This window comes from Blennius ocellaris, assembly GCF_963422515.1.
Source record: "Blennius ocellaris genome assembly, chromosome: 12".
NCBI classification, from domain to species: Eukaryota; Metazoa; Chordata; class Actinopteri; order Blenniiformes; family Blenniidae; genus Blennius; species Blennius ocellaris.
Genome location: NC_137661.1, coordinates 21,780,283 through 21,806,221, shown reverse-complemented (window position 1 = coordinate 21,806,221; position 25,939 = coordinate 21,780,283). Strand labels below are relative to the sequence as shown.

The 25,939-nt window shown below is 39.2% G+C and overlaps 1 protein-coding gene across 1 annotated transcript in view; it reads right to left on the bottom strand.

Annotated features, from left to right (window-relative positions):
• The window catches only part of lrp8 (low density lipoprotein receptor-related protein 8, apolipoprotein e receptor), a gene marked incomplete at both ends in the record, with an annotated part of 178,160 nt that overhangs the window by 65,948 nt on the left and 86,273 nt on the right, over positions 1-25,939 (bottom strand). Inside the window, one exon of the mRNA XM_080506196.1 lies at positions 4,223-4,351. Coding sequence (XP_080362322.1) covers positions 4,223-4,351 — 129 coding nt within the window. The remainder of the gene's footprint in view (positions 1-4,222; positions 4,352-25,939) is intronic.

Here is a 25,939-nt window from a genome sequence, read left to right as displayed (position 1 = left end):
ATAGATCAAAAGCTGAACTCTGCAGGTTATCTTCACAGAGGGACTCCCATCACATGCCATCCACACTCAAACTGCAGCAGGCAGGAAATCAATGATCATCGAGACCCCCCTATGAAACTATGAAATATTTCACAGCTTATATCAACCCCTTTATCTTTCACTGCGATGAGGGACGGAAGCTCACGCTGGTCAGACAGATAAAAGACAAAAGAAAGAATATATGGTCTGTAATTGCCCTTTGAGCCAATACACGGACGTGAAAAGAGAATTAAAAAAAAGGACGGCCGAGTTCACGGTAGGAGAACAATGCAATGCCGCTCAAGGTTGTAGGACTATATCAGCTGTGGCTGTTGGCTTCATTAGGTTGCTCCCAAACATGATCAATTTGTCTGTGTTGGAAGCCTGAGGTTTTCACACTGAAGATGGGGGATAAAGGAACTGTTTGAAGGATAATTAAGAAAAAAAAGAGAATAAAAAGCACAACATGTAGGGAAAAAAAGTTTTTATGTAGCAAGGCTTCAGAAAAATGTAGATTACATGTGTTTGAATCAATCAAGCAGCTAAATATTGTGAAGACTCTCGTTGTGAAATGTAATAATTTCTGAGCTGGTTATCATATACGTATATTATACTGTCCCAAAGTTTAGATTTACTGAATGGCAACAGGGTAACGGACAGACACATTAAAGGTTTTCCAACTTTCCATGTGTTCTCGCACCTGACTCATGTCATTTTTTCCAGTTATAAATCCTGTCTTCATTTATATGTGTTATTGTCCATTTATCTTGACTATGGACTTAATCGAAGTCAGAGAGGTGCTCGCCTGGATTCAAACAAGGATCTTCTCACTGTGAAGCCAAGTGGTAATGGATACAACCGGTGTCCTTTAAGAATTGAAATATTTGCCTCACGCAAGGAATAAACTACCAACGGGAGAGAAACAAATGTGAGGATGAAAGTTGAACATATTTAAGATTTAGGCTCACATGGAGACAGAGCTTATCCCATCTCACATTAAACCACAGTCAGGGCTTACCATGGGCGGATACAGAGAGATTGAGGACCGCAAACATTCAAATTCAGATCAATTAATTCAACAAACGAGTGCTTGGATTGAGGGTTTGTGAAAAACAAAAACAAACAAACATTGACAAGCATCTGTAAAAGGAGAACATGCAAACTGAAGGCAGATAGACTCTGGCCTGGAATTGAACCAAGCTTTTGTCACTATTTTGTGGGAATATGTTCAATATGAGCAAAAAAACAGGGGAGTTTAACTATATGTAAGACAGGAAGTTAAGTAGGAAAGAAAGATGTATCACTCCAGTCCATGATGCTTCCAAACCACATGATCCCTCACTGGAAATAAAGGATAATTGCCAAGTGCCGACCCTCAGCAGTGCTGAAGGAGGCGCATGTTTGCTCTGAGTGTGCTCTTGTGATGGCTGTGGTGAGCGAGTTTTATGTTTGGTGGACAGCCTTAATAGTGTGAGAAGATCCGCGGAGAGGTTTACTGTTTAGGTTTTTGTTGTTAGATCATTGCACCATCCCAAGTGTTTTCAAAGTGAGGTGATTTAACAACTAAAAATACATTAAAATGTCTTATCGTTGCCTCTACAATCGATGAAGTTCATTAAAAAACAATGAGGGGATTTAACGGTGGTGGTAATCTCACAATATACGTTTGTGCGTGCATTATTAATTATGCATGGATGCACACACACACACCTGTGCTTCACTTTCAGCATGAGGATTCTGAATGTCAAAGCGCCTCAGGGATGTTGGCAGCATTATGGAAACACTACAACATTCGCAACACACACAACCTTATATTTCTATCTTTACGAGGACTCTTCCTCACTATGTTCACTCCTCACCCCAACACTGACCTCCAGTACACATGCCGGCATCTGGCCACAGAGTGTTCACCGTCACTCTATTAACAGAAAATCAGCCTGACAGACTGTCTGAAAGTCACTCTGACAAAGACACTCGCACACAGACACTCCTGGAGAAACCCACAATACAAAACACGGATTATACAAAAGGGCAAATTTGAAATCCAATCTATATTCCTTGAAAAATGCAGCGTGTGCATGTGTTTGTTTCAGGTTTATAATCAATAACGCTGTAGGCCAGATGTTTTTGATAATGAAAATCAATATCGCTTTTGTAAGCTTTGATACCAGCTGTGAGAAGGCAGGCTGGGAAACTGTGAAGTCCACATGAATCTGTACTAAATGTACCAAAAATGTGAGGTGTTGATGATGAATCAACAGAAGAGACGATAACAAGATGAAATGAGTGAAGACACGAAAAATAGCCAATATAGACAAAGACAAAATTAAGCATTTAAATGTGAGCATTCATTATAAAAGCTTAAAATATTAAGATGCAGGCTCAGAGTTAGATTTATTCCCCAGACAGATAGGTGCAGAGGACCCAGCTTGAAACATAAACCAGTCTGACATCTACTTTTCCTTTGATAAATTAAGCCCACGCAGTGACCTGCTTGTTTCTTCATTGCCACGAGAGGAACAACACAGATCCAAAATATGATTATAGGAAGAAAATCTATCAATTTTTTGTCTGTGGGAGCCAACACACAGATAAAATTTATTTGGGGATGTCAATACTAAGACTCGACTTCTCTTCTTCGTAAAGGGAAACAATGTAATTTTTTTTTTTTTTTTTTTTTTTTAAAGCTAGAGAAGCTGGCAAAAGAACTTGGGCATTTTGCTTTTTAAAAAAAGGGTCTTTCATGTTTATAAAAGTGCATTGAGCAGAATACCAACTTTATGCACAAAGGTAGCTCTTGATAAATGACAATTTAGATTGGCATAGCTGGACAAAACCTCCTATTTTCAGACTTTCACAGCATTTCCAAACCTTCCATTTGCTCCCGAAAGCCTCTGTAAAACTGCAAAGTGATGTTTAATAAAGAGAATAGAGAACTTTTATCTCCCTCACACACCTGATTTCGGCTAAAGGGGCGGCAAGGCTCTGTTAGTAGAGCGATCGTCTCCCAATCGGAAGGTTGCAGGCTCGATTCCCATCTCTGCCTGCCCACATGCCGAAGTGTCCTTGGGCAAGACACTGAACCCCAAACCCTAATGGTACATGATCCTGTTTAAAGCTATCTTCAAAGGTACTGCTCACACATACTGAACAAAAGTATAAACACAACCCTTTTGTTTTTGCCTCCATTTTTCATGAGCTGAACCAAAGAACTAAGACTTTTTCTATGTATGCAAAAGGCCTATTTCTCTCAAATACTATTGACAGACTTGTCTAAATCTCCTTTGCCAAGATAATCCATCCCACCTCACAGGTGTGGCATATCAAGATGCTGATGAGACAGCATGGATATTGCATAAAGAATGCATACAGCGAGAAGAACCATAGGAAACGTCCAATTTTCACCATAGACCGTCTAAAATTTGATTTACTGTTGTTGCTCCTGCTGACTGCAGGATACTCCTTATGCCCCCCCCCCAAAAAAAACAAAACCCACTTTGTTCCTCAGTGTACCATATGCACATATGCAAAACATTTAACAGACATCGTGTGCAAGGCGAGACATCACAGAGAAAGCCACAGCTTCTCCCAAAAAAATCCCTCCCCTATAAAACACTTGCAGGCCTGCATGTCCGAAACTTGCCAAAAATTGTTTGAGAAGAACACATAGCACTAAGAATGGTGTCAATTTGGCATCGAATACCAAGGTAAAACCATTATACAAACTGTGAAGTACAGTGGAAGGACCATCATGGTTTGGGGCTGCTTTGCTACCTTTATGTTTGGACAGTCTGGCAACAGTGAGGGGAAAATTAGTTCCTAAGTTGGTCAGTATATTATCCAGAAATATATCAGGGTCACTGTCTGTCAGCTGAAGCTCAGCAAATGTTAGATTTTTGGGTCTTTACAAAACAAAGACCCCAAAAATCTACTCCAGAATCATAAACACAAAAACAAACAGCCACCTGGAGTTCTGGAGCGTTCCACAAGAGAACTGTTTCGGCAGGCCAGCTGAAAAATATGGATAACCTGATGACAGAGTCCCACTTGTCCATTGTGGAGGTCCAACGTGCAGCTACTGGAGCTGACATAAGCCCACAAACCCAACTTGCAGGATTCGGAGTTTGAAGTTATTTTCGAAAAGAACAAGCAGACATTGTGCTCTACCCCATTAGGTTTTGGAACATTTCCACCCTGAGCTTACCTGCGGCGCACTGCTCCTCGTCTGCTCCGTTCTCACAGTCTCTCTCCCCGTCACATCGCCACGACAAAGAAACACATTTGCTGGCAGATCCTCCGCAATCAAACTTTTCTGGTGGACACGTCTGTCGGCCTGTTGTGAAAGAAAGAAAGAAAGCCAAGGCAGAGGGAGCACCGAGGGAGGGAAGAGGGAAGTGGGGAAGGGAAATGGATGGAAGAAAAGGACAGGGAGCGGAGAAATGGGATGAGAAATAAGGAGGAAGGAAAAGATAGAGAGAGAAGGGACAGCCAGTCAATGAAACAGTTTGATAACTTAGTTATCTTGTTGCTCAAATCGATTCCCCCTCAAAGGCCTGCAATTAAACGAGACACACACGGAGGAACAAAGAAGCATGCTAGAAACAAAGCCAGAAACAGGCACACACACACACACACACACACACACACACACACACACACACACACACACACACACACACACACACACACACACACACACACACACACACACACACACACACACACACACACACACACACACACACACACACACACACAAACAAACCAGGGCTGAAGTGCAAATAGTTTGTCTTTCTGTTTAATAACCAGTAACATATGTCCATATATCTTCAACATATGCAAGTTATTATGAAGGTCAGAATATTTACGATTCTCTTAACTTGTGCTCATATAATGTGATTGTCTTTAACATTGTTGCTCACCAAACTATTTCAAATTGTACATATGAAACATGTCTTAATAGTACATATTGATTTATTGATGGATAAAAAAAAATCAAGCTTTCTATATATATGTGGTAACATTAGTGATATTGAACAGAAATATTACAGCTACTATTGAAAAAAGCTGATATATTAGTATAAAATCTACATTTTCACTTCAAAAAATACAATTTTACAAATCTATCTTTTGTAAAAGTGGTATGAAATTCAGCAAATGGGGATGATTGTTTGATTGATTAATTTTTTTGTTTTAAACAACTAGACAGCAATAACAGGAATTGATGTGTTTCTTGGTTTTCATGAATCTTAGGAATAAGCTGCACTTCTCCTGATCTAATGGCAAAACTACAACTGGAGACTACATTCTTTTAAAAATACAATTGACATGCTTGGTGCTTTCAGTTTTCACCCCTTAATGGTGTGATAGCAAATGACACATTGACAGTAGTCATGGTGGGTAGGATGTGAGAACTATAACTCACAGTTTACCTTGTGATTTCTGCCTCTGGTAGTAATTTCTAGCTACTGTACATGTACTATATTGATTTAGGGGAACAAAAAAAAAAATACAATTGAAAACCAGTGAAAACGAATGAAGTGGGAAAGTACATGTTACAGACTGTCAACTATGGTTGCGCGAGAAAATGTGGTCCCACTTGGTGAAAGTCCATTTCAGCAACGAAGGCCATTGTTCCTTCATATGTAACCCAGGGGGTTGGTACAGGGAGGAAAAAATACAGGGATCTAATACATCAAATTTACACTGAGTCCCCACACACAAAGGACCTGTCCCTTCTTCCTGCAAGCACTACACACTCTCACCCTGCCTCATTTCCCTCCTGCCCCTCACGCACACACACTGACACACACCACACTGTACACACACTCACACCAGTGAGACTCAAGCCCCAGATTACATTACAACCCTGTGTCAAACTCAACTCCATCAATTATACATATCCGACCACCAGTGGGTCTTGCTTCCTGGCAATATATAGTTTGTGTGTCGTGTGAAAATGTGGGAGTATGAGTTTGTGTGTGTGTGTGTGTGTGTGTGTGTGTGTACTGCTGCGCCAAATCAATAGTTTCTGTGGGATTCACCCATTCCAATCTCAGTCTGTCTTTCATTCATTCATTAATCTCGAATTGATTCTCATTTTTAACAGCACTGTACGCATTGCTGCCAATCAACCACTGTCACTGCTGCAAGTGACTGCCAGCTTTTTCCTCCAACAGTGGTTTATGTGTATAAACATCATTGCAAGTTTGCACAACTCAACAAAACGGGGTACTTTTAGTTCAGCTTCCTATGGAGCTGGATTTGGGTTTCAGAGTTTGGATTCCTCCCGTCTTTTACTGGTGCTGATCTGTTGGATGACCACATCACGGTCCCCTGCCACTACCTTCCTCCTGACGAATATTAGGCGCGAGTGTGAGCATCTTTACAGTGTGTCTCCTCAAAATGAGGTTTTCCCAGGCCTTTAAAGAATAAAAGCCTTCAGCAAATCCCCTTCAGGAGAAGAAATGGGCTCGCATCATATCTGCACAGTCTGGTTATTACTGCCAACAGGATAGAATGTACTGTGTTGTACAATACGTGTGTGTGTGTGTGTGTGTGTGTGTGTGTGTGTGTGTGTGTGTGTGTGTGTTTGATGCACAAATACAGCCCTTCTGGTCAATGTGATGGTGTGAATATGAAAACCAATGGGGGCCGAGTGTAGGCGTGTTAATTGTCCCACATCTGGAGTACCGTTCAATGCATCTAAATGTGTGTCTTGGAGATATCGTTTCATATAGATAACAGCGGTCTCATCCCTCACATTATCTACCAATTCTCTGCACGCGTCTTTGTGTTGGCCAGCGCAGTCCGAGGGCTCCAGCTGGAGATTTTTTCTCGGTCTCATAAGAACCCTCACACAGAAAACAACCCCCTCAGGGGTCCAGTCCAATGTGTCTGACTGACAGCTGGGTTAAAAGGATGTAATTTGACTGACTGACCATTTCAGGCCCTGGGAATCTGAAAAGGGGACTCATGGTTCAACTGCCAATCAAATAGGCTGAATAAAGATGAGTGAGATCAACCAAGAACTCCACTGACACTGATTATGACGAAATATATTAGAAAATTTCCCTCCCAAGGGTAATAATGCTCGCTATATAAAAAGCACAATTCGAAATTCTCTCTATTGTATTCTTAAGCAATCATTTGTTACTATTAAAAAGTCTGCTCAGCTGCTCTCTATTAGCATTTGATAAAGCACAATAGCAGTTCAACCCGCGCCAATGCAGCCCATAAACGACTTTCTGTTTGCTGCCTCAATCATTCTCAGGGGGAAAAAAAGAAAAGACCGAAGGAATCTGTTTTTCCCTGCCTGCAGTGCACTTTGTGTGGAATAACAGAAGTGGTAGAACATGGAGTAATTAGCATGATCAACAGCAGTCACCATGTCTGCAACGTGAAAAAAAGGGAAAAAAAGAAAAGATAACTTAAGACAATGAAACTTGCATGCCGAGTTTCCCAAACCCATGTGAAGCGGCGCAAGCTACATAACGGTGGTAAAATCACAGATTGTCATCCTATCACAAGCAAAAGAACAGAAATACTGCTTGTTGTTTGACTTTGCCAGTCCAGGTTATGCAGAGTTTTGTTGTTAACAAACAACAACATCAGAGTAACTTCTATTTTTCTTTTGCAAGTTTTTACTTGATACTTGACCAAGTGTTGTTTGATGAATTTATGTTCATACCAAAAACTGTATGGAATATCAGCAATCATTTTCAGCTGCACAACCTGCTGACAAATGACATATGAATACAATAGGGTAAGAATCACCTCATTTTCCAGAATACAACTTTGCAAGTTGAACTTGAAATTTGTAAAACCATGATGTATTGTTTTTACATTGCTCTCTTGCTCTGGGTTTTCTTCTGTTGTGTGTTTAAGGTTCATTCTGGATCTCAGTTCCTTACCTATGACCTACCAGCTCTTACGGACTGAAAATATTATGACACTGGAGTCAGAATTTACTGGCCATTGGCCAACAGATGATCTGGACCTGGACATCTACACCCTGCAATATGCTAGACCCATAATATTTTCTGACATTGATGGAGTGCTGCCTTTTTAATTCGAGTGCTTCCCACTGCTCATGACTGCTCTGCTTACCTTTAGTCATTATAGTCTACTTGAATGTGTTTTCATATCAAACGCACATCAGATGCTTGAAACTTTAGTTCTACAACTAAATCAGATCACGGCATAGAAGAACAGCATGTTGCTTATGGGTGTATCATAGGAGATAGTCATATCTTCAAGTGGAACTTACATTTTCTATTATTTAGTAGATGAAACCTTTATTTTGCTGGCTTCTGCTTTTGTAAGTTTATTTCAGCGGGCAAGTCCACCAGTGTTTGGATGTTTTAGCAAATTGAGATCAGATAAGAGGTCACCAAACAATCTCACAGGAAACATGAGGGATTGAAAAAGATGAGAAACCACTGCTATAATAGCATACATTGCATTCATCTGATGGATTGATCAACTGCAAACTTTAATATTAACATACAGCATTATACTACATTATCTTTGTCATATTCAATTTGAACATTTGCCTTTAATATGATTCATGCTCCAAAATTAGGCTTTGGTTTGCAAAAACAGGATATGACCCACTGCTATAACAGCACCCATTTCATTCATCTGTTGGATTGATCAACTACAAAGTTTAATATAAAAAAGTGTCAAAAGAAGAAACAGACAAAGCTTTGGTGTGAAAGCAACCGAGTCATTGAGGCTTGTAGGAGTCAGAGTTACCTTGATATTTGCCTGAATGGCATGGCTTTACATTACTGTCTGAATGGAGAATGAATCACACTCGAGGCAAATATTAAAATCAAATACAACTGAGATAATGTTGTACACATGTTCTGATTTTTGATTGTAGCTGTTAAAAAGGCATAGTACAACAATTCAACCTGGACAGAAGTCTGTTATGATCATATATTTAATCCAAAGCAACATCTGACGTACAACTGAAAACTTGCTTACAAGTATGTGGAGAAGGAACCAGCAGACACATCTCCGACAAATCATAAATCGATTATAGTTTATGCGCAGAGTTCTTTTTATTGTAAACACAAATGGACCGCACATAAACGAATCGACCTGTAAAGCCTCTCCTCGGATGCCACTCACAACCATTTAACTGACTTCATTCATAGGAAGATGTACTGAATGAATATTTCAAAAGCAATGAATCTCCTGGGGCACGGAGACAAACGCTGGGCTCCTACCAGCCAGCGAGCCTTCTTATTGCCAAGGCTTACAGCAAACAGCAGCTGAGGAGCTGATAACAGCCACACTCCAGCGAAGCTGCTTCGTGGTGAACGGTGGGAAAGGTTGGTGGTTCAGTACAGCCGTCTCCAGGTGGGTGTATGCATTATTGAATCAAGCGTGGAACGAGGTCAAACCAGGCCTGTGGGGTCAATTAATGTATCCAGGATGCATTTAACATAAAACAAATGAACATGTGCAATTGAACATGTGACCCGGTCAGACCGGATGCTTCAATTTCTATTTCTGTGATATATAGAGGAATGTGAACATCTGCAGATTCAGCCCCTTTTAGCCACGCTGTAGCCTGCGCATACATTTACTCTACGGCAAAGGTTTCGTTAGCTGCAATTATCTTGTGAGAACATTTTCTCTGTAAGACCCTGCCATTGGAAAGTGGCAGGGAGATAGCCATTATGCCATTAAAAACAGGGAATGCTCCATCACCTGAATGCTTTATGGTGCAAAAGATGAAATTACCAGCGGAGGAAACCATTCAGGTTAATGCAGCTAACACTTCTGACTTAGTTGATACAGTGCATGAGGGCATTGCATAAATATTAGGTTAATCCTTGAGTTTTTTTCCTAAAAAAGTCTTTTAACTATGAACCCAATTCACACAAACTTATTAGACTGCTGCTGTCTTTACAGACGCCACATATCAGTACGGGAGTGTGAAATGATGTCTGAGTAATATTTGATTTTATATAGCCGTTTATTTCCAATAAAAATATTTGAAGTACAGGAGGTGTGATCCCCAATTGTAAAAACGAAATGCATGTTACACACAAGACACAACATAAGTCTCCATATGCATTTCTGTTGCATGCAGAGTTAGGAAATACACGCTGTTGCAGGGTGAGTCATCTGACATTTGACACTGTTTGACAGGGAGATCAATGGATTGAAAAGGATTACTGTACTTTAATAGTAATTTTGAAAAAAATATATTTGAACAAGATTAAGAGATTGATGAACAATGATCCTGTATAGACAAGAAAGAAAAATGTCCTTGGAATATTAAAAACTAAATAAACAGTCTTGTTCTTGCTATTTTGAAAACTGCGAGTAGGTTTTTAAATATGCTTTGCCAGTCCTGGGGTCAGAAAACTCATTTGGAGGGTTGGTGTGATGCGTCTTTCGGTTCAAACAAGTCCCCCACCAGAAGTGGTACAGACTTGTCATTCCTCTCACATGGCCTGCCTAAGTGTCTATTATGAGCAGGGTATAGGGGTGGACTGAGCAAGGCGCTGTATGCTAATGAACATTTGATTAACTACCTTCTTAATTTCCCTTCACAAGGAGGGAGGGATTGGAGCATTGTAGCGCAGCACCACGTCCACTATCCAGCTGCCTGCTTAGCATCAAAGCTAGCCTCCCCAATGATTGATTCAGAAGCCTTGAGGCCCTACAGGCTAATGCTAAGATCATTTATTTATTATGAGATGTGCGTGTGTGTGTGTGTGTGTGTGTGTGTGTGTGTGTGTGTGTGTGTGTGTGTGTGTGTGTGTGTGTGTGTGTGTGTGTGTGTGTGTGTGTGTGTGTGTGTGTGTGTGTGTGTGTGTGTGAGAGACCGGGGGATAAGTCATCCTGAAGTCACTTTCTGTCACTGTGAGACACAAAGTCAAAACAAAAGCACATGGGAGGGTATGTGATAATATGGCAAATGATTAATGGGGAGGAATGGAGGCCAACGGATGATTTACCAACTACCAGCATAAGGATTATAGTTGCATGAATTTAAAATGCTTAAAGGTACACTGAATTCTGCTGCACTCCTGACAGCACGACACTGATTGATGAGGCACCCTGCTTTAACATATTTTTATGCAAACACCTGAGAAACACGTCTCATTACATTGATGGGACATTACGAATATATTACACAATACATTCCAAATACTGAGCTACACTGTGCATATCAATTAACACAAAGACAACAGACATTGACATCTATGCTCACATTTCAAGATACATTAACGTTTCTTTTTTTATTGAGTACAATGTCCAATTTTTTCCACTGCAAACTAACAGTCAGATCTTCCACAAACCTTATAGGGTACAACCGAGATAAGCAAAATAAATAGTCACAAGTCATATTATTTTGAAAACTGCAATACAAGGGAGCAAAAATAAAATTTTTTCTTGCATGTATTTGACACATCATCAATTAAAGCTGACTAACAGTGGGTCCATAACAGCTGATCATCTGTGAAATAGGATAATTAAACTCAAGTTCCAGCCATGAGGTTGCACCGTAAATTGGCAAGTGCCTGCAGGAGAACAGTAAACTTTTACTACTTGGCTACTCCGTGCTGTAAAACCAGGGCCAAGGCAACTCTTGAATCAATGCACAATATGTACTGGACTTTTGTGGTGGCTTACACTGTTTAAATAAAATATCCTCCATTTAATTTTCAGATAATTAAATATATACCACACCATTAACACTGGCAAATCTGTCTTCATATGAAGCCTTTGTCACCTTGATTCACCCGCGATCATAAGCTATGAATAAAGCGAGGTCTATCGGCGAAGACAGATGAATTAGAAATACGAAGGGAAGTGGGGTGGAGAAGTGGGGTCAGATGTTGGCCACAGAATGAATTGTGTCAATATGAGGACAAGTTGGGTGAAAGGCAACCGGAGGGTCATACAAGAACAAGAAAGAGATGAAATAGGTTAGAGATTCCTGTTGACAGCGTGTTATTATAGTGATTAGTATTATTTAAACCAGCTTCCATTTGCAATCTCTCTGTGTGAGATTTGCATGTTCTCCCTGTGGCTGTGTATGTTTTCTATGGGCCCTCCAGTTCTTTCACACGATCACAAAACATGCTTTGTGTTTTAAGAATGTAATTTAAATTGCACATATTTGTGTGTACAATCCTGCAATGCATTGACATTGTGTCATTTGCCCTAAGCGAGAAAGGCTGACGCGTTATCTGATCCATGCATGTTCAAAGAGAAGGATGGATGGATGATAGGGTCTCTTGTGTGAAATGAAGGCCAAAATGATAATAAAAAAAAGCTCAAACCTTGCAATCCAATTTCTAACAGTTTTATATAAACTCAACATTCATGTCAATAGACAACACCAAACATAAAATTGCATACGACATATGTCCACGGGTTATGTTGTATTACGTTCAGGGATGTTGGCTGGGTTACATCTTATTTTAGCAGAGATTTAGAGAAGCAATCCACGGTGAATATACTAATCTAATTTTAGACTCTGCAATTTCATTCAAATTAGAGATGCTTGTAGCAGGTGTGAGGTAATCTCTTGCAGGAGCTGCACTGCAAGTTGGAGACAAGAAAAAAAAAAGCTTTTCTTAAAACTATGAAGAATAGAGAAAAGTAGATGGAGAAAAAAAAGACTGGCAAACCTTAGACCAAGGAAAAATAGATCAGTCTGTTACTCGGCTTGTTATGGCTTTTCACATCTAATGGTTTGATCAGTTGTGGGTCATATCATCAATGTGACGCTTATTAACTTTGTTCCAACCACTGATGATCAAGGCGTGTTAGAATATATGCGTGCGTGTGTGTGTGTGCCTTGCGCATGCCTATGTGTGAAAGTGATAGGAATTAGTGATATTATAAATTCTCTTAAGCAACAAGTGTGAAAACGAAAGAGAGAATTTCAAGCATTTTTATCATGAGTTTCTTTGATTTGTAAAAACATTTGAAGATGGTAGCTTCACCTCAGGGAATCTTTTTTTTTTGTTTCATTATTTGCATTTAAAAACTAGATACTATTAAATGTGAAGACAAATGAAAGTATAATCAATTCACATGATGCACTCTTGTCTTCATCTCATATCCTTATGCCACTCGATCAGTCAGGCTGCACAGATTGTCAGTGTGAATACTAACGGAGGATATATTATTATGGTTGTGCACACTTTTAAAATAGTAATATTCTTTCTTTCAATCTGAATATTTTCTTTATGGCAGTAAATCAGCTTTGAAGGAAAAAGCATCACTCATGGAAGAAATATGAGGCTTTATGCATCATGCACTCAGTGCATGGTCATGTGTATTTCACAGACGTATACCAGAGACAGAATAACTTTGTATATTACCATATGTGTTTGTGTGTGTGGTAATGTACAGTAGAGACAGTTAATGTATGCATGGATTAAAATGGGTTTGCATTTCCATGCTTATGTACAGTAAGCATTAGCATGGCAACATGCATTTTTGTATGCATGACTGAGGGTGTGTTTGGTTGCTTGTCAGCAGCGACGCATATGTGTGAACGCAATACCATGTGTACTTTGCATATTCCCCACGTTGCTCAGTGACAACTGGAGCATGATATTTCATGGCAATGGAAAACGGGATTTGGTAGAGACGACATAGCTTGATTTAAAGATCAAGTTTATTTATGCATGACTTGTAATTTTCAGCCAAACGTGTCCTAGTTAACTGTCACCATGTCCCTGATTAGTTGAGACGTTTAAAGTAATTTCTTTTTTTTTTTGTTGTTGGGCAGCTTTTCATTTGCAATGCGTGACACAGTGACACATGAAGTTACCATCATTAAGGCGTTGTCAACCATGTGCCTTCAAGCCCTGCACATATTTATTGTTTTAATAAACCTGAAGCCTGAGGACAGGCTTGTGACTCACAGACACCTCAACTGAGAATACAGGTAGCTTTCGCTTCAAAACTCTCTGGTAAATGACCCAATGGTGAATGGAAATAAGAGCGAGTTTGGTGGTAATATAAGGGCAACACCAGCTCACGAAATCCACCCTGCAATGTTCTGTATGGTCAACTCCTCCTGCTGCTGTCCTTCACATGTGAAATCTAATTTTAGGGAAAGGGCACTTGCGGTTAATATCAGATTACAATGTAAATGAAGGTTAGTCTTGATTAGTGGCTTTCATTGGAACACTGGTCTTCTATCAATCCAGCCTCGATGTCAAGGAAGGAGGAGGGGAAGTATGTAGGAGCGAGAAAGATCAGAGTCAACGGGAAAGAGAGAGGAAAACCGTGACAGCGGTGAATGGAGAGTGATGGCATGACTGTGATTTTTTTTTTTTTAAATAACAAAGAGGAAAAATCTAACAGCAGAGAACCGCCAGATTGAGAGATGTTATTCTTCCAGCTCTTTTGTTGGGTTATGAGGGGCTGGAGTCTATCGCAGCAAATTCTGGGCAAATAAACCTGAGATGTACTGTATGTGTCTGGATTATAGCAAGAGAAAACCTATGGAATCACAAAAAAACCCCAAAACAAACATTCCCCCAATGTGAAGAGACACTCCACCAATGTACATGACTCACTTCGAAAAAGATTTGTAGTGCATTTTGTCTATGGTGCTTTAAAATCTGCTTCCTGGTCACCTTTTTATACACACGACCCAAGATGGTGAACAATAATTTCTCCATCATGGGCATGCAGAAACCTACATAGACAGTGAAAACGGTCCCTTTCGATTGAGGAATTAAAGACAGAGCAACTGTAAACACCCACGAAAAGGTCATTTTGATTTATTTCTCAGGTGTCGGGTTGGTTATAACACTTAAGGGGCTCCAGGACATGAAAGTGTTGCTTACCTATACAGTAGCATCAAGTACATCAGCCAATGTTTTGTTGCAGCATTGACTGGAGTGATAAACCTCATTAGGAATTTAACATTCCATGATTCATTTTACTGACAAGGCTTTAGCAACAATAGATGTTTCTTGTCCCTATAGCACTTGATAGGGTAATTGAACATAATACTGCATAGTGTTGTGAGCGCAGAGTAGCCAGCTGACAGAAAAAGAAAGTAAAATGTGAGCATCATGAGGCAGTGTTTGTACTGTCTTTATGATCTCAGCCACAGTCTTTGTTTTGCCATACATTCTCCAACTTTGTTAATATTGTTTGGGGATTTTCTTTTAAATATTTGTTGGACGGCTGGGTCAACGCTCTTTGCAGTTTATTGCTCAGCAAATATCCTCCATTGTAAATCATGTGTGCAGCATCACAGTTGCTTACCCACAGTTTTTGGTGTAATTCCCTCCCAAAATGCCGACATACTCACTTATGAAATATAACCAAAGGGAGGTTGCTTTGGCTACAATGGTGCAGCAGGGGAAAAGGCATGAGGCATCTTGGGAGTCTAGAGATAACCATGAGGTGAGAGGAGAGAAGAGCCTGAAATGTGCTTATGTAGAAGTACGCTGGGAATAATAGGATGTATGATTTATAAACAGTATATTAAACCTGCATCCAGACTTATAAGCAGTATATTGAATTTGTATCCTGTGTGCATGTAAAAGTATAATAAACTTGCATATGTTTTTTAAAAATTGAAATGCTCTTCTGAACGATTCTAATCGTGTCACAACAGGCCTGGAGAGGGACCAAATTAGGAACAGGGGACGACAGAAATAGAAACAAACAGATAAAGGAATTCCCCTGGTGTATCCTCAGGAGAGAAACCATTAGAACACTCAGAATAAGGGATGAGTGCAGGGAGGGAGTCTCCAAGCGGGACTTTTATGAATACGATTATTTTCGGGTAAACGAAGGATGTTCCAAAAATAAAATGGGCGGATGTACGTGATGTTGGGTTGGACCAAGAAAATGTATAAAAGGCGAGTTTGACTGTGAAGTCCGTCTTGACCGGCCGGAGACTGTGTTTTGCCTGTTGTGGGAATAAAACTCCAGCTTCTCATCTACTTTTAGTGTTGGAGAATTAGAGATAAATGCTCATGGGAGGGCCTAGTGCCACACCTGGCCCGGGACATCAGACCTCCTAGGAACCACGACAATATCCATTTGAAAAAGGTTAGGAAATGTTGGCATTTTAATCACTCCCCCCCAAAAAAAAACACAAAGCAGAAGCAGAAACCATGGTATTGGCTGTATTACATGTAGGGCACATATGGGCTAATAGTGGCTGAGGGCCACATGTGGCCTTTTTCTCCATATCCCTGTTACAGTTTAGAATCAAATAAATAATTAAATCAGGAGCCATAATTCCAGTATATCACAACCCAACCATCTTGTAATCAGGATGATTACCTAGGCCTGATATAGGCTGTGTCACCAATGAGAAACCGAGATTCCTCATGTGTTTCTCAGCTGTTATAATTTATATTTTGAGATATGAGAGGGTAACGTGTGGTCTGTTGTAGATTCTGCCGTAAGTTAAAGTGGAGACGATGCCAACTCCCTCCTGTTTTCTTCCTCTGTGTATCTTTCCCGTTGGTTAGGCTGTGTAAAGGAGAGCAAACAGGCTTGTTAAATGTGTAACCATTAGCACAAGTCTAGACTGTGTGCCTGGCTGTGCCATGGGGGGAAGAAATACAGCACGACATCGGCGTTCTCATAGGAAATTGCCACTTCCATCCAACAGAGCCCTCTAAATGGTTTAGTCGACGACACATTGGGCATTAAAAATGCTGCCAATGGCTATTGTCACTTCTCAACCAAAGAAACACTCCAGGAAAGAAAGGGCATGAAAAAACAAGATGAGGGAAAATAATGCGTATCAGGCTTCTGTTTTAAAATGCAGCTTTTAGGGATCATCTTGATAGTTTAACCCTGTTCTAATTCTGTTTGTGGCACTTTGTTTAAATGTGGTAGGAGGACATGTAGGCAAGAATATAAATACTAATATGCACAAATTTAATATAGAGTGAAGCTGACTTTTAAACTGTTCTGAGTTAAATAAAAAAAAAAAAAAGTTATAGGATATTGTCGACAGTGAAGGGTTGCATCACAAAGCTCTGATGGTGCAGGAGTGGGCATTGTACTCTGGAAGTGGTTTGGTTGTGCCCCGAGTGGCCATTAAATGATGACGTTAGAAATGAAATACGTGTAGTACAATTGATACATTTTAAAGGTGGCCCCTTCCTTTTTTCAAGAACAAGGTTTATGTTTGGACCATTACTCATCTTTACTGTGGTGTCGAGCATAGCTAAGAATTGTTAGATTAAATGTTGACTTTATCACACGATGCTGATGTCAAAATACTAATTTCATCAAGTCTATAGTGAGAATATGTGCTTTGTTTGTTCAACAATCACTGTGCTTGAAAATTATAGTTTGAATGCGTGTCACAAGAAACAGCGTGCTTGAAAAACTTGACCAATTTAAACAGGCAGGGTAACTATGTCACATGGTGTTCTTTATTAGGAGCTCTATTACTGGTTGAACGTATGAATTTGTAAGTTCTGTAAGTTGAACGTATGAATTTGCTCTCCACCATAGTTTTAGTTCTGTTATATGGCTCCTGGGGAGTATATTGCCCACCCCAGCTATAATATAAACTGGGCTCAGTTAAATGATAGACTTCATCATTTTCAGTGGGCTCAAATATAACAGCTTATTTTGCTGAAACAATTTCTCCCATAATTGATTTCAATCTCAGAATTTTTTTTAAAATGCAACCCCATGTAGACAACAACTAGTATACATGTAGAACTACTGCATTAGTTGTACTTTATTACTGCATTTATCAACTGGATTAAATTAAAGTTTCAACGATACATATTCCAAACACTTTGTACAACTTCAACACAGGAAGTTTACAAATTGTTTTTGTCTCTACAATTAATCTGCATGTGTTAAGGACCTATGATGCACAATTCAGTATATCACTCTCTGATATAATTAACAACAATTAGAAAGGGTTAGGTCCCTGGTAAATGTGACAGGATGGCTGGATTGCGGTTAAATGATGGAGGAGATTTGAATAAATGACACTAGTTCTTTTCTTGCTAATTTGAGTCAATTTCCTCAGTTGTCACTACTTATTTTGTCCTAACTGATTGAGCTTAATCTTAAATCTACCTGCTACTTTCTGACAATGTTGCTCCTGCCTCACTACTCATTTCACAAGATTGTCAAAATGGGGGAAAACATCCGAGACTTGAAACTTGAGAAAAATGTACTCAGGTTCAGCACGGAGCCCGATTTTTCTATGTTCGATGTGTGATTGGTACGACAATGCCTAAAGCTGTAACTTTACGACATGGCAGTAATACAAGTACTGTGTTTCATAAATATTGCAACCACTTCTGCAAAATATGCCACATCTGTCTATCTGTCCACATCATTGTCTGAAATGCTTTTTTTTTTTATGATCACTTGTGTGACTGACCTGTTCTGAATTCAATTGACCTTATTATTTTGCAAAAAACCCTCCCTAAGTGTTATATTTAAACCCTTCAGTCAACTAAATTGGCCAAACAAATGAACACTTGAAATGATGAAAACACTTGTAAATAAAAAGCTAATTGATAATGTGGCACATATATTTACGTGTCAGTGCGTCACTTTAAAATGATGTCAAAAACTAAACAGAACAAATTTGGCTGCAGAAAAGCAGAGGTAACTTTAGGAAGAGAAAGCAGCTTGGACTTTGATGGTCATGAAAAACTGCAGACCTTTAATGAACTGCTGTCTCACTCAAATGCACACTTTTTATAACAATTCCTGCTCTGCCATTAATGAGAAATAGTACTATTTTTACAATATATGCAGTTTTCTGGGTCTGTTTTAAATGCTAAATTTGCAACCCAGTTGATGACAGTTTATAGGTCGATCAAATGAGGAAGACAAAAAGCCTCAAATAAATGAAATAAGAAATTAACAAAAGGAAAACATGGTGTTTGTTTACAAACATGACAAAAAACAATGGGTAAACCTCTCCCACCAGACTGCTCCAGCTCCACACGTCGCCCTGCGAGAGCAAAAACATATTGACCACCAATCAATTGTAACCAGCCAAGAGCAAGGGTCACTAATTGAACGGAAGAAAGAAATTGACATATAAAATCACACGGTGGTGGCAGCTGCTGCGTGGGTGGTTTTCCCACTTTGATTGCCACGTACAGTGTAAACAAGAAGGCAAGTTTGCTGTAAACAGGCTGAGAAGCAGAAACAATTTACATCTGAGAAACAACAGACCGTTATTGACTGCAACTCAGACTTTTAGGATTAGGTGAGATTCAGTTATAAATGTAATTTCAAACAGACATAAGAGGGAGGAGCTGAAATGAGTTCACTCATGACTGAACTAAACTATGAGATTTTCTATGGGATTTAAATGCATCAAGATCAATTTGAGAGATACCATGATCTTAAAGTTTGTCACATCATTCATGACATCAATAATCTAAATATTTTATATATTGGAATAATAATATAATATTCCTAAATAGTCTGTATATTTACATTTTGCATATGTTACTTGTGTGTTTCCTTTTGTGGTTAGGTGCTTCAAAATGCAAACGTGCATTATCATTTCAGATCTAATGACTCAAAAACATTAATGTGATAGAGAACGATTTTAATCCTAAATGCTTTAAAAGTTATGCAGCTTAAAAAAAAAAAAGAAATTAAAAAAGTGAGGAAAAATTACATATGTTTCATCCCAACATGTCACCAGCCCATAGGGGAAACACAGAGAGACGGATAAAGACACTCAGTAACACACACAGGCACTTGAGAGTCACAAATTTATCCCAAATACATGTTTTTGGACTGTGGGAGAAGATGTTTGATTTACTACAGAACACTGCCAATACAGTACTACATCAACAGAATAAACAAAGAAAAGAGGACTATAGATTTCAGCTGCCTTCCCCTGAGAACTTTAACCTCTTGTAAATCAGCTGACGATAAGCCCCCACCCACTCTGCTAAAACCAGCCACTGGTGCTGGAAACGTTTAGTGGCATGGTTTAAACATTAAGGAATAATGTTTACTTTGTGGCAAGTATATTTTTTAAAACACAAAAACAGACATCCAAGATGTTAGAAACTCATAAGCTACATTTTATTATCATCTTAAACAAAACAATGTAATATTTGAGTTAACTTCAAATGGACTGTATTGACTCAATAAAAGAAACTAAACTATCGTAAACTTCTGTGAATGACTTCACCTTTGCATGAAGAATGAAAACATTTTCTTAAAATTTTTATGACGTTTTAAACATGCAGGGATCTCGACTCATTTGACACAAGTTAATGGATAAAAACAAAGGGAATCACAGAAGGTGTGTGTGTGTGTGTGTGTGTGTGTCCTGGGCAATAAGTGAAATTCAGCTTAGGGCAACACAGGTTTTCCATTAAAAGTACACGCAGCACGCGACAGAAGACCAATTAGACTTCTCAGCTTCTGAAGGACATAAGTGACCTGAGAACACTTCCTCACAGTCTACAAAACTCTACGTGAGCCTTTTTGTACATCTCCTAAATGTGTATGTGGCAAGAGTGTGTCTTTTGATGATCGGGTCACTGACTATCCAGCAGACAGAAAGTGAAAGTGAGACAGACACAGGTACAACGTGGGGGGGGTGGGGGTGGGGAGGAGGCCACCTGGGAAATTATGGCTGGCACTGCCGCTGCCTCAAGCATGAAATTGAAGCCGTCCGACAGTCCAACTCACCAGTTCCTTCCCGTTCATATTCCAAAACAATTAACTAGCACAACCTCCTGCCTCCATGCTATAATATCCTGACCTGCCTATTGTCTCGGCACGCAGCGGCGAGGCCAGATGAAGCTCACCACACGGGACCAGGTGGAACTGATGACAGCGGGGATGGAGAGACAAAGAGAGATTGAACAGGGCGGATGTGTTCGGCTTTGTCAGCAGTGGTGGACAGGGTGACCGACAGACGGACACTGCTGTCCCGAGAATAACGTTGCCTGAAAAGTCACAATGCTAAATGTAAAGCATAAAAACAGCAGAACTTGGCTCGAAATGCTACTAGAGTTGCAATCTTGTGGATTAATAATCCATTTTTACACTTTCTTTAAATGGATAGCCCAACCATTACAGGCCAAAAAGGCATGAGATACTGCAGAGAGATCACTGGTCCATCCAAACTTCAGTGATAAACTACTCAGAACAAAAAAAACAAATAATACCAAAAAATCTTTGGATTGTGAAGGAAAAAAGACGACCTTGTTAAAATCCACCACCAACAACAAAGAATTCATGGCACGAAGCCCAAACACATCTCAACCTGCACCATCTTCCTGTGAATAGAAACAATGCACTCTTTAAAAGACATTTTAACTGTCACAGATTAATTTACCAGTAGAGATGTCACGCATTAAGAACCCAAGATGAATAGTCATTGTTAAAATTAAAAAAATATGTCACGCTAAAATGATCCACTGGGAAAGAACTTGCGTAGGACTCTTAATCGCTAAATGGAGATGAATGCTAACCGCTACACCACCGTGTGACGACTACTACTGCTGATGAATACTGTGACTTTTATGTTAATGAGTGAGCAAAATATTATCATTCAAAAATTATAGCCCCTGTATTGTTTTATAGCTGAAGTTGTTTGGCTTCACAACTGTAAATCCTGTGTAACTTTAAACCATCAATCCATCCATTTTTTTTACTGCCCGTCATTACTTCCTACTACACCATTGATCTCATGCATTGTGGATTATTATTATAATTATTATTATTATTATTATTATTATTATTATCATTGATGTCTTAACTACTGGATCTAATGTTTAGATCCATCGATGTGTCTTCTGTCCCACCGAACAGTGGACAAAAGTCAGGGTACACTATAGACAAGTTCCCAGTCCATTAAAGAATTAACACAGATGACTAACAGAAACACTTAGGAGCCACAATGATCTAATATGCATATTTTGGGATTATTGGAGGAAGCCAGAGAACCTGATAAAACGCCAACAAACATGAAGAACTTGTGATTTCCTCACAGAGGCAAGCTGGAGACGTAGATCTTCTCACTGTGGTGACAATTTTAACCACTATTCCACCGTTGCACACAGAAAGTCGAATCTCTAAAATTGCCCTCTTGTTGCAAAGACCAAGAATCTTATCTGGTGGACAAGTGATGATACTCCATCTGTAAACCCCTAATACACAGCATATAGACTGCAATTCTGATAACATCTGATCTGATAACAAACTTTTGGGACTGTTGCACAAGATAAGACAACTAACTTTAGTCCACGCTTCAACCTTTGGGAAATATAGGTAAATCATTTTCAAAAATTTTAAGTGCCTAGCAACTATTTAGTGAGTTCAGATACAAACGTCCATCTTTTCTACGTCTTTATCCCGTTCAGGCTTCGGAAGTCCTAACTTTGGATGAAAGTGGCTGGTCCATCAACAACAGCGATATGATATTGTTGATTTTGACTGACAACATGTGGTCAAAGTGCCGTTGTCAAACAGTCCTTATCGTGTGCTATATTTGCAGCTCCTCATTGAAACAGATTGCACCCTTCCTTCCATCACATAAATGTTTGCAAGGCTTGTGACATACTGTACATGGGAGACGCCTTCCTTGCTTGTCCACCTTAAGTATCTTGGTGCAATATATCATCAGTGGTGCGATAATCGCCACGTGACAAAGAACTTTCAGAAGTCTGGATAAGAGGTCTATAAATCGTAGCTACAAAAAAAGAAAACTGTGGGGGAGAAGCCATGCTGTGATGAAAGACTCTGTTTTGACAGTTAGTGTCTTCAGATAAAAGGGATTCATCAGATGGAATGAAATAAGTATGCTTCAAATCATGGCAATGTCAAGACCCCTTGGGGTTGAGTCCGTTGGTAGAAAAAGGGTTTGAGAAGATGATCAATAAAAAGTACTGAACATTTTGGACTTCATTAATATGTAATTTATTGACCGTTCTTTTATACAAGTACTCAACCAATCTTTAATGCGATTGCACTGACTTTAGGGTGACAGCTCAGATTGATTTCATTCTTTTCATGTCACCGTAATAAACACAGGCCACCTCATAGCAAATGTATTTTCTTTTAAAGTGAATTAAATCATAACGACTCTGATTTCACAATGGAGGAGCCAAGAGGAATAATGCCACTGTTGTTTTCTCGGTTTTTATCTTGCCATGCTACTCCACTGTGAATGATCACTGGAGATTACTTCACTTCAAAACTCTCATTTGTGTTTGTCTGATTTCCTGCCATCGTGTTTCACAATGGCTTTTCAGCAGAGCCAGCGTGCCTCAGAGTCAGAAAATATGCCTGAGCCGACTTAGATTAGATGACTTACACTGATGATACAAGACTTTTATGCCATGAATTTTAAAATGCCCTCCACATCCTTCATATAAATACAAAGCCAGAGCACTCAAACAGTTTTTTTCTTCTTTTTCTTTTTTTCGCAACAAAGTTTTCAAGCATCACTCTGAGTAGCGGAGGATAGTGAAGTGAGTGTTTCTACATTTTGGTCCAATACGTGGTTGATGACGATGGATGCCTCATGTTTTATAACCTCCATTTATACTACAGGGACACTTGCATGGTGAAAAGGTCTTGCTTTATCTCGTGGGTATACATATACACCAGTAATAGCGCAGTGTGCACATACAGATGGATTTTAAATAGTACTTGAATGATTCTATACAGCTCTTCTAATCAGTGCTGATTGTCAAACTGCAGGATCCTGCTGATGCTACTGGGATTAAATTGATGCTGACTTTGTGATGTCTCGACCCCATGAAATCAGCACTTTGATGTCTGGTAAATGGACTATCATACGGGTTTCAAATTGCGTCGTGCGTGATGAACATTTCAAGAGGTACGTATAAACATACATTGGTCTGCCATAAATGTGATTTATGTCATTGTGTGTTTTCTCAGTTCTTATGTGATTTGTTTTGGTAACAATCTTTAATTTGGAACCATGTCATTTAGGAACTAGTGATTGGTATGTGTTGCATATTTTACAAGATACACGTGATTGAAGAACGACAATATGAAGAAGCAAAAGTTGTTAAATTTATCAAATTTTTTGGATTTATAAATGTTTATTTTTTATATTTATACAGTGATAGTTTGACGGCAGATTAGTGAAGATGTTGAAGAAATAAATCCATCACTTACAAGTGATGGCGCAAAGGAGGGATAATACAGATGACCTGACTGCAATCAGTGATCAGTATTTTGTTTTATTCAGTCTTGTTTAAATAGTAAAGGCGCAGCCATTTCGAAAATGGTAAAAGTCTATGAATGAAAGTTAGTCAAAGGAACCTTATTTGGCTGACAATAACATTTGATTGGTTCAAAACTGCAACCTCCAAACTTCCGAACAAATGTCCTCAGGTGAGTTACACAATATAGATTTGCACCACTAATGACAGTCCTTGTGATAGGTAAAGCGGTTAAATCAGTGAAGTAGCTGAGTGAAGAGACACCATGACCACGAGGAAACAACTACAGTGGGGCTCAATTCAATCATTACTAGAAATGGATTAACAGACTATATTTTACTCTGGTATAGTTTGGTTTTCATAGACACTCAAGTATACAATTACTTTATTGATTGAAGATAACCCCTTAATGCTTTAATTCAAGTATCTTAAACATTTTGTTGAAAAGTTTTATTTCTAAAAGTGGCCAGATGAAACAATTTATTGGACCACTTTCAATATGTGGGGAATAATAAATTGCAAGCAAACAACTCACTGTTTACATACTCAGTTTGTTTGTAGCCTGTCTTTCCAAACTCCATGAACCAGAGTAACTTCTTTAATCATACATTGACTTTGTGGACTGAGAAAAAAAACAACAACAATGATACAAATGCACAAACTATTAAGATGTTTGCACTCGGGATGGATGCAGAACCTTGTATGCAGACATGCACACTCTTTCACGCATCAACCACTGATTGAGCATTTTCTTCAGAATCCCCTCTGGAGCCCAGATTCATTTTCAGATGTGTAATTACAGACAGCTGAAGGGCTGTGTGGTTTTGTGTGTGTGTGTGTGTGTGTGTGTGTGTGTGTGTGTGTGTGTGTGTGTGTGTGTGTGTGTGTGTGTGTGTGTGTGTGTGTGTGTGTGTGTGTGTGTGTGTGTGTGTGTGTGTGTGTGTGTGTGTGTTTCAGAGCCATCATCGGGGGTCCATAGTTAATCAGCAGTCGACCAGAAGTCTCTGGGATCAGCCCATCGATTCCGTCCCTGGGCAATCAATTCTATCAAAGGCATTACTTAAATTGAACTCAGATCAGAGCGAGTGGAGGACATGAAGAGTGTAAGAGGACAGAGCAGAGACATGCAGGAGCCGTAAACACACAGCAAAGGATGGATACAGCAGATAGAGCACAGTGAAGGTTTAGATCATATTGAATATGATTGATAAAAGAATATGCTTTAATATTAAGTCAGTGAGCAATACAAATGTTAGATTTTTGATCTGGGGTGTTAGACTTGTTTTGTTCTTTTTTCTATCACAATAATAAATAATTGGACATGTTTTAGCAGAAACAGTGTGACGGCATGTGGTCTCCCTGCACTCACTCCAAAATGTTGCCCTAATCTGAAATCAACTTTTGTATTCCTGTGATTTCATTCACCTGATTAATCAGAAACACACATTTGCTTAAAACAAATTGTTCCTCAGATGAAATCCCAGGAATTTGTCCAAGCTTTTCTTAAAATAGCGGGTTAAAGATTTAAAGCATTTTGTTTGAAGCCAGTTATTCATTTCAGTTTTTTTTTTCCAGTTCATCAGATGAACATACATTTTATTTGTGTTTTGGATGTTGGTCAGAAAGCTTGCAGAGAGATGTTTTGAGCCGCAAGAATCAATGTGGCTAAGAAAGTTTGAGAGGCTCTCACATTCTCTGACCTTGATTAGATATAACGAGACTTAACT